Here is a 10406-nt window from a genome sequence, read left to right on the forward strand (position 1 = left end):
CAAGCTTGTCTATTGCTACAGAAACAGAAGCAGTAGCAAATACAAGCTTCTGCAGTTCTTCTGACGATCAATCTTCCAAATCCAATGTTAGAGTGTCTCGTAAGTCAGCATACATTTGCATTATGATTGAAATTAAGAATTACTTTTAGTAATACATGGTCTACAATGGCCGTAGCAGTAAGGTTATAAGGTCGTTGTGACTTGTGACAGCTAATGAGCATAGAGCTTTTGATACAAAACTCAATGCTTACTACTACGGCCATTGTAGACTATGTATAATACTCTAATCCAAGTTATAGTAAAGCTAGTTCTACATTAGTTGCAAACAGTCGGTTGCGACTTGCGATAATTAATGAGCATCGCGTTACATATATAAAGCTCAACGCTCATTGGCAATCTCAAATCGCAACTAATTACTTGCGATTAATGTAGAACCAGCTTTAAAGACACGTCTTCTTTAGATGCACAGCTTAAAAAAATATTTGTATGTATATTTGCAGGTAAACGAAAGAGTGATGCAACGATGGACCAAAAAAATATGGAAGAAAATAAGGAGAGAAGACATAAGGAAAGGCTACAATCAAATGAAAAAATAATGAACAAGTTGGATCAACTACTCGAAAGACTATCACGTTAAAATGCGACGTTACTCTGCACACGATGGTGACACAACACGATCCTGGAATCGCTGACGTCCTGTTAATACATGGCCTATGAAGTTGTCTCCAACGCTTTTGGGCCAAACACATTCGCTGATTAATAATTTTTTTTATTTTGCTACATTACTATTTATATAAAAACAAATTAGATTTATATTTTGTGTTTAGTTTTTTATGTTTGTTTACATATTTCTTGTAATTAATATTTCTTACCATATATGTGGTAGGAAATGTGTATTACAACAAATATGTTACTTTACGTATATAATACGTAAAGATAAAGCTTTATAAGAAAGTTACAATATTTAAGGAAGAGATTTTTAAAGAATATATAATAGTTATTTTGATGACTTAGAAATATGTGATACAGAAATGAGTCTTTGTTAAGCAGATGTATGTAACACGTGTCGCGTTCTACAAATATTTCTATAAAATATGCTCACTGAGTTGCTTGTATTTTATTATAAAAAATTTCTTATACTATTGCGCGTTGTTTATTATGATACATATATATTATCTTTCGCATACCATGCTTGTTTCAGGCAATACTGTATATTGGTATAATTTGCAATTTATATCTAATAAAAAAAAGAATTTTAAATAAAACGAATGATTTTTTTTACTTGTGCGTAAATGTACCGGACAGAAAGCAGATAAGTTAGATGATATTTTATTAATGTTATATGAAATGAAGTAATAATTATGAAAGTAAAATATAGAATCAATTATAATCAGTATTCTTATTATTCTATGAATTTATTTGTGGTTCTAGTGGGTTGTAGAACAGTTGTATTAAATTAAACTTTACATGAGTGCAATAGAAAACAATAAGAAAAAGAAGCAAGATACTAAACTAGTAACAAGTGTAGTGAGGGAACCAATTGACGTTTTAAAATTAGATGAGAAATGGACAGGTAAGCTATGTATACTTAGCAGACTAACTTTGTCCGAATTCTACAAAGGCATATATATTGGTATGTACAGTTTAATATTATAAAACTTGTATTTAAACCATTTATTTTGAAAGCAGAGTAACTGAAGTTTACAAATATTATACATATATAAGTACTTATACATGTCTCATTCTTAACGTTTGGCATATACGATCTCTTTTGGCAATAGCTGCTCCAGGAAGAGGAACATTTTCATCCGCTACATTTGCTTCTTCGCCTTTGTCCACATTTATTTCAATATCTAATTCATCATTTCTCATCAGACAAATATTGTGTAATATGCAACACGCAAGAATGTGCATAGGAATTAGATCAACTCGATCCATTGCAAGTGTGGTTAAAAGACATCGGAATCTTCCTTTCAATATTCCAAATGCTCTCTCTATAGCAATTCTTGCTGAAGATTGACAAAAGTTGTAATTTCGTTGTCTTTCGGTTAGGTGACCATTGTCTCGATACGGTACAAGTAAATTTTCATGCAGCTTATATGCTAGATCGCCGACTAAATGGCTATTTTGAGGAAATCTCGTTTCATCTCCCAAGTAATGTTGAACTTCAGACTGGCGAAACACACGCTGATCGTGGACAAATCCGACATGTCCAATATAACAGTGAGTAAATTGACACTTATGGTCACAAATAGCCTACACAATAAAAAAAAAGAAATTCTAGTTTAAATTTTTGCAATTCCTTGATATCGTTAATATGAAAGGCCACATCTTGGAACAGTATTATGCCGACGTTTCGTTAACATTTAGCCATTCACATAAAAAATATATAATTACATAAAATTTGATAACAAACAATTGGAATAAAACACTAAACATACCTGAATTTGGATGGAGTGACGACCTTTTCGATTTATGTAACAATGAGGATTCTTTTTCGGAGCTGGAATGTTAATATGGCTTCCATCGATGGCACCAATTATTTTTGGAAAACTACTCGTGTTTCGAAATCCCTCCCACACTTCATGTACTCGTTCTCCCGTAGGCCATTTAATAATGACGGGTGCAAGGTCAACAAGTGCCTTAACAACTCTTCTTGTTATGTACAGTGCAGTACTTCTACCAACATTAAAACGTTCACAAATAGACCTAAACATAAAAAAACGCATGTAAAAAATTACATAGCAAACTTAACAAGGGTTACATTTGCGACAAAAATAGCTTTCTATGCACCAATGACATTTATACATAAAGAATGAAATCCTTCATACAGTATGAAAATAAAAGTGTTAATATTTATTTTATTGAACACTATCATTGCAATATATGAATACTTCGGGTTATATATGCATAACAGCAATATATGTGCTTCTCGCTCTTTCCGACTCTTCTCCCCCGTTCGATGCGGCGTCGCGCCTCTCGCTCATCATCGCGAATTTTCCACCGGCCGGGGTTCAATCGCAAGCGCGTGCGTGCCTCCGCCCGTGATTGTGCGGCAACACGAGGCTTCGCGATCCGCTGGGGGGATATCGCAAATTCATGTCGCCTGCTATAGATCTTTGCTCACGTTCCTACATTGCCAATACACCAGCGCATTAAAATAAAATTATAATTCATAATTCGTTGATTAAAGATGGGAATAATGCAATTGCTGAAAAGATAGATTTAGGTAAACTTAAAAAAATTGCAGTTATATTATAGTAGATATATTGAAATTAATAAGCAATATTTGTTAAGAATGTCAGGAATGATAAGAGATTATAGTTATAACAAGATTATTCAACGATTGGGATTAACGCTTCTAAAAGTTTTTTAAAAGTATAATTATGATAATTCATAATCCAGTTGTACGACGAGAAAGATAGAGGAATTTAATAAAGATTGCGTACAATCATATATATTGCCATAGCAGTGCAAGCAGACTCTTGTCCTGCTTTAAAGATCGACCAGACGTCCTCGCAAAAACGAGAACCCGTAATTAAGATATTAATAACTTTCGAGCGCGACTGTTATTTACTGTCGATAATTGAGAACCAGTTCACGGAATCCTGGAGTACAGAATGAGACATTGAAAATTCCAATCAAAGATCTTGGATCGAGGACTTAAACTAAAAAATAAACCATAAGATCACTAAAAATTATCTTATTGAGATGAAATCAGTGTATCACAAACAAAATAAATAATCGAGATAAGTAAACACGAAGAAATCGCGAACCAATCGAATTACAGCTTTGCCAATTATTTCGCTAAGATCGTTCGAATGTCACAGCTTTAATTATTATGAATGTAATAAACTTTGCCACTTGCTGGAGATACACCGCGACGACGACCTCGTTTTTCAGCGACCGGACTGTATCTCTTAAGACGCGAGAGGACTCGATCCGATACAACATTACTCTGGATGATAATGACGCTCGTAATTCTCAACGATAGTGCTCAAATACTGGTCGTCGTTGCGGTCGTCGCAGTCGCCGAATGGTGCTTCTCAAGACCAAGACTACACGAGTTACGATCCTCGTCACGGATATTTAGCCTTAGTTATAACGGATCAACGAATAGTTGACTTGTTGAAACCGGCTCGGCAGGTAGCAAAAATTGAATTGGCGCATAGCACAAACCTTGACCTGAATTGGATTATTTGAAAATCTTAACTACTGCCGTCTTTTCACAAGAATACGCAGATTATAATGGATGATGGATGAAGGACTACCTAGTAGAACCCGTCAGGTTACATTTACTACTAACAGTAAGATCTCTAGATCTCTAGAGACCTTGTCTATATAGGTCTCTAGATAGGCTTGGATCTTATACAGAATTTTTGACAGCTTTCGACACAACTTTCACACAAGATACTTGTAAAGATTCATAGTAGATATATATAAATAGTAATAAATAGATAAAAATATATAAGAGATATATAAATAATTAATTGTACTCTTTTTCTAAAAACTAACACAAATTTTAGAAATCAGTTTAGTGGATCAAAGGGTTAACGTAAGCAAAATAAAGTACCAAAATATATTTACAGCGAGTTAGTAACGTAGATAATGGTAATTTGAATCTTTTTGTCGTTTACGAAGAATGAAGAGGATAAGATTCGATAGAGTATTAATTATCGACGTCTCTTTCTCGACTGAAGGCGAGGTCAGGCGAATACTCGTAAAATCAATGAACTCGCTCTGTCCCGAGAAGAGACGTCGAGCACTGCGCGACACTCTTTGCCATGACGCAGAGCGGTGCTCCTTCATCATGCAGACTCTTTTCTCTTTTCCATCGTTCGCGCTTCGCGCACAAGGAATACGGCGCGAATCTTTCCGATGTGTTTTAGCCCTTTTTCATCGGCTCTCCATCTCTTCTGCCAAAAGAGAGGGAATTACGAAGAAAGAGAAAAGGAGTAGGAGGACGAGTAGCTTGAAGGTAATCAAAAGGATGGGCGCGCGCGCGTTCGTGAGTGCTTGCGCCCCTTCGTTTGCCTCTCGAGGCGCATACGTACGGGAGCGTTGCCGAACAATCGTTTCGGTGGCTTTGAAGTTTTCCGCCACGCTACCCCCGCTGACTCTCCGGAGGTTCGTTGCGTCGATGACAACAAGGGAGATAGGTCCTAGCACTCTTATACTCACGTACGCACATCCGCCCTCCCTCACTTTGCCCGCCTACTTGTTCTCCTACTCCTTTCTTCGGGTAGAGATACAACGATAATGTCGTTGAACATGTTTCCGACAAAACGGGATCCAGTTGGGGGTGGGACCCTGAAGAGGCTAATTACAGTATTTTTCACTTGGAGATTCGCACGATGGTCATCGTAGCCGGATGATGGTACCTGCTTTGATTTTTCCCTCTATATGCATGGCACTGCACGCTAAAGAGAGGGAATAGCTCGAGGGGGCGACGAAGCTTTGAGACGGCAACATGCGCAAGCCCTCTCTTTCTCATTTTCGCTCATCTCCAGTTTCTTTCGTATCGTGGGTCTAATCAACCGAAAGAAAGCTCCTCTCGTTCGTGCCCTTTCGATCCTCTCTCTATCGTTCTTTCGCGGATTCTTCTCGTTCTCAATGATTTTCCGCTGCTGAATGTTCTTTTGCTCCTTCTCTTTCTCTCCCTGCTTCAGATTCCTCGCTCTCATTCGCGATCCCTCTCGCTTCTCGTCTTTTTTCCCTTTGTTCTCGCATGTCAGAAGCCGAGTTCGCTTCCGATGCCACGTATGCAGAAAAGTTGACGAAAGTACCCACTTATTGTCCTCTAGTGGCAGTCGAGTGCAGCTTTGACGACGACGTGGTAATTAGTTCGTATTATACTTTGTGACATCGCAGAGAATGGCCGGTCAGAGAGCGAAAAAGAAAGCCTTTTCCTCTCTCCTTCTCCCAATGTTACCCTCGCCCGCGGCTTTTTCCCCTTTTTCGAATCCTATCACGAATTTGGCCTCGCGCTCTTCATTCGCTCGATGACAGCTCTCACGTGCGTATACGCTGAACGCAATCCACTTTACTTCTTTCCTCTCTTCATTTTTTTCCATCTACTCATCGTTTGCGATGATAATTTTTATACAGACGGATGAGTAAAACGGGAATCAACGATCGCTCGACCGAAAAGTCTTTGTCGTTGATGAATGATGGTCGAGTGCGCAGCATAAAATACAATCGCCTGCGTGTACGCACGGACAAAAGAAAAAAAATCACGACGAGACCTTAATGAGTGCGCTTGTTTTTTTCGTGAATTCGTAATTCTCAAGCATATTGCGACAGTAAGAGAGGGAGGTTCCTCGATCTCTCACCGAGGCCATCACGAGGAGAAACCCGATCCTCAAAGACGACGCGCGCGACTCTCGTTTGAGCATCGATGAGCGCGCAAAAATAATTTTGTTTTTTTTTATCAATGCAGGAATGTTCTCGTTAACGTCGAAACGGAGTAGTCGGCGGGCGGGCGACGGCGGAGAATCCTCAAAGACGTCACGCGGCCTAATTTTCCGACAGAAGGAGCATCCTTGCTTTGATGCGTTGGGACTTCAACTTTCGCTGAAGCTTTCTCTCTTTCCCTTCTTTATCCGCATCGTTTCCACTCGTTACGTTTGCCCGGTGGATTTCTTGCGAGGAAAAGTCCGCGACCGCGGAGAGATCGCGTTAATGAGTCGCGACAGTGGTTTCCGCGCTGCAAATCGCGTTGCAGCGACGAATAGAGCTATTCGTGACAAAGAGATGAGAATTCTAACTTTACGTACTCTCACATATGAATTCGTTTATCTACCATGCTTGATCAGAAGAGAAAAAAAAGGATAAACTAATATGGAAAATGGGTCGACAGTATAATGATGACTGAAACGAATCGAAGTTGAGTCTGCTCGGAGGGGGAAAAAATATTCTCTCGGAGTTTTTGTGGGCTTGTCAAGCGTCAAAGAGACTCAACGATGCTGCTTTCTCATGACTTTCCGTCTGCAAGACAAATGTAGATGAATAAAAAAAAGCCTGACTGAGTAGAAACAACTGTAGAGAATTCTTCATGATAATTCTTCAAAATCACTATGTGACTTGATTATAGCTGTACCACCGCTCGTTTACACTACAGTTTTCGACTGACATGTTTATATATAATTTCGTTTCGCAAATCTAAGCATTCGCAAACAACACACGAAACTGCGTGGGATCGAATTTATCCGACAATGAGCTCTTTTGTAGCCGTCGTCGAGTTAGTGAAACGGGTGCTACGAGTTTAATGGAACCGCATGGCGACGTACGTGTTTCTCTGATGTGTGAGTAAAAGCATCTATATACTCGAGTTTTACGCAGTATGTAAGGGCTCGGCACGGTTCCCTCTTGCTCGGTTCCATTTTTATGCTTTTTCTCTTACACGACGCGATGTAACGCGACGTGACGCGACGCAGCGCGACGCGGAGCGACGTCGATGAATTCTTTGATCCGCGCTGTAATTAGTTGGTAACGGGCAATGCAACCCGTCCGCCGTCGCGGTGTAAATAGCGACAGCTACTATTGGTGATGGCAAGGCAAGGCACGGCGAAGGGGTCGACGGCTCATGGAAGAAGGGTAGCAAAAATGTTTTAGCGGCGATCAAAGTAGCCCGACTGTGCCCCGTGCCGAGAGCTGTTGCACTGAGGTAATATGTACTTCGAAAAGAAAGGATTCGCCGTGCCCAACCCCCGTTTCATGCCCTCCGCGACATCGTTGTTGATGATGGCGAACAATATAACAGACGTACGCTGCATTGCTGTGTATTTCATTGCTGAATAGACTTTCCACATATAAAGAATTGGGTTCATAAATATTATTTGTGAATTAAATATATTTCGATATGCAAAGTAGACCTCTAAATAACATGGACTCGTATAACACGACGGAAATTTTTAATATTTATTTGTTTTGAAGTGGAATAAAACATATTTTTCTGTTACATCTTTAATATTCATTATATATTTTTGTAATAAACCCTCACAACTTTTATAAATATGTGTTTCCATATGCATACATGTATAATGTATGTGATTCATATAACATACATTCCTCGTGTTACACGGGGAACTGAATTCCTATAATAACAAATCTGATTTTACGTTCTTAATAATAATATTGTACGTATATTAATTATTACGCTATTAATGAAACTCGAAATAAATATTATTAATTATTCACGGTTTTAACCACGCTTTTCTGCGCGAATAAATTTGCGATACTTCGCGAAATTCACAGATGTTTAATATAGAATTATAGAAGAAGAGGAGAAGTGTTTGGAACGTGGAAAAATAATATTCTTGAACGTAGTACGCGCCGGTGGCAAAGCTCGGCGCTTATGAGGCGCTTGTTGAGTGCGGCACTCCGCGCCCTTAAAGTATCGTCACCGTTCTCGTCGTCGTCGCCGCGATGCGAGACATTCTGTGACGCCGGTGGATTGCGACGAAGGCTCAAGCGTCTCAGAGCGGGAATTTAATGCATTCGTGTAGAAACCGAGCGCGGATAATCCAAACGCCATTCGAATTTCTAGAGATCAGTTCCGAAATCAGTTTTGGTTTTGTACGCATAGCTCGCGGTCCACTTTCGAATAATCCGCATTGTTGTTATACCCGTGAAATCAGAAGTTACGAATGGTATTCATTTTTCTGCAATGTGACACTCTATAACGTCCTGAAAATATTTCTAAGATATAACACATGTATATCTTATAGAACCATTAAAACATCTGATCATTGGAAGACTTTTGTTTAGTATGTTTAAAAATATGCAAAGTGAATTGTGTTTCTTTGACATACCGCTGAATACCGTAATAATCCTCAGGCAAATATCGACTAAATTTCGTGCGAAACAAAATATAGCTAACAATAAGTAAGCTAACAAAAAGATATGGTGATTAACGACGACACGTGGAAGTTGTTTGAGAAAGAAATAATCGGTTATGTGCTTTGCGGATTACTCTATCTTGTTTTACTTGTCCAGGACGATTGATATTCAAGTATATAAAAAATAGATTTGTATAACGAATATCAAAAAACTCACGCCATATATATGTATGGTATATATTACATTTCTACATACTGCAAAATGTCTATGTGTTAATTATAATATGATATGTATATTATTTTTAAATTATACATATACTATTGTTATGTATAGCATGTTATTATATAATCTTACTATTATTATCTCTATTTTCCTATTCTTATTGGAGCACGGTAATTCTGATGCAAGGAACGTTCTCATAAGTGGCTCGGGGTGTCAATACAATTCTAAGTCCATTTCACTATACCGTCACATCTCTCAATCTACTCCTTGTTCGACGATTATGAGGTTACATCCCCGAGCGAGCGAAGCGATCAGGCCTCTGTAAACGGCTTTCTCTCTTGGCGCACCGAAAAGCGACGTAACCGCGATCGATTCGTTACAGCGAACGGCCGCGCTACGCCGCCATGAATTCCGACGAAGTTCCCGGGGTCCAACCCCAAGCCCTATGTCGCATTAATGCATCGAAACGTAGTTACAGTTTCGTAACTCTATTTTGAGGGACGCGCACGGTAACGTGCACCCTGTGCGCGCCCTCGATTTTCGTAATATTTCGCGGCGCGCAGATAACTACGAAAGTCTGGGCCGGCTAGCCCGACGATGATGATGGGGAACGTCGACGTTCGTCGACGTCGGCGTCGACGCGGAATCGAATGTGAAGTATATAACTTCATATATAACCCGAATATGCACTCACCTAAACGAATCTGGAGTAGAGAGTCGCCATAATGCCAAAAGGAACTGTGTGCGTGGAGAGATCATTGGTGTTCCAAATGTTGTCCTTTGTAGTTTGTGCTCTATACAAGATAGAACATAAGCACAGGTTTCAGGAACCATCCTAAAATCACACATTATGCATATACATACATAAATACAATATTTCTATTTTAGTAACATTATTAAAAATTACATAACTACAAATAATTAAAAAATATGACTTGTATATATGTTATACACACACACACGCACGCACGCACGCACGCTGGCACAAATACATACACACGCGCATGCACACATAAAATAACTCCGTATAAAAGAAATTAGTAAATTATACCTGAAGTGGGCTTTAAATTGCTCCCTTGTTAATGCTGGTATTGTTTGTTCAACATAATTTTCAATTCTAGCAACATTTCTTCTTGGATTCCTTATTACTTGTACTTCTTCTTCGTCATCACTTTCAGATGAATAAATTAAATTACGCAGTACCAGCACTGCTGCTGCGACTATTACTTTATCTTCTTCTTCCATTTTCTTAAGTTCGGTTATTACTAATTTTAAATAATAAAACGTAATTCAATGACTTACAAACACAACTGCAAATAGACCAAAAATCCATGTTAAGAATA

General features: G+C 38.8%; 1 protein-coding gene across 1 annotated transcript; it reads right to left on the reverse strand.

Annotated features, from left to right (window-relative positions):
- Positions 1-1728: 1728 nt before the first annotated feature.
- On the reverse strand, positions 1729-10189 carry LOC139783232 (putative nuclease HARBI1). The gene is made up of 4 exons (XM_071722392.1): positions 10115-10189; positions 9758-9898; positions 2442-2709; positions 1729-2256 (listed from the first exon to the last, which is right to left on the reverse strand). The coding sequence occupies exons 2-4, from the start codon at positions 9895-9897 to the stop codon at positions 1729-1731; spliced, it is 936 nt and encodes a 311-aa protein (XP_071578493.1). The 5' UTR covers position 9898; positions 10115-10189.
- Between the last annotated feature and the right edge of the window lie 217 nt (positions 10190-10406).

This window comes from Temnothorax nylanderi, unplaced genomic scaffold (assembly GCF_030848795.1).
Source record: "Temnothorax nylanderi isolate EJ_2023f unplaced genomic scaffold, tnyl_v1.0 TNYL_tig0480_pilon, whole genome shotgun sequence".
NCBI classification, from domain to species: Eukaryota; Metazoa; Arthropoda; class Insecta; order Hymenoptera; family Formicidae; genus Temnothorax; species Temnothorax nylanderi.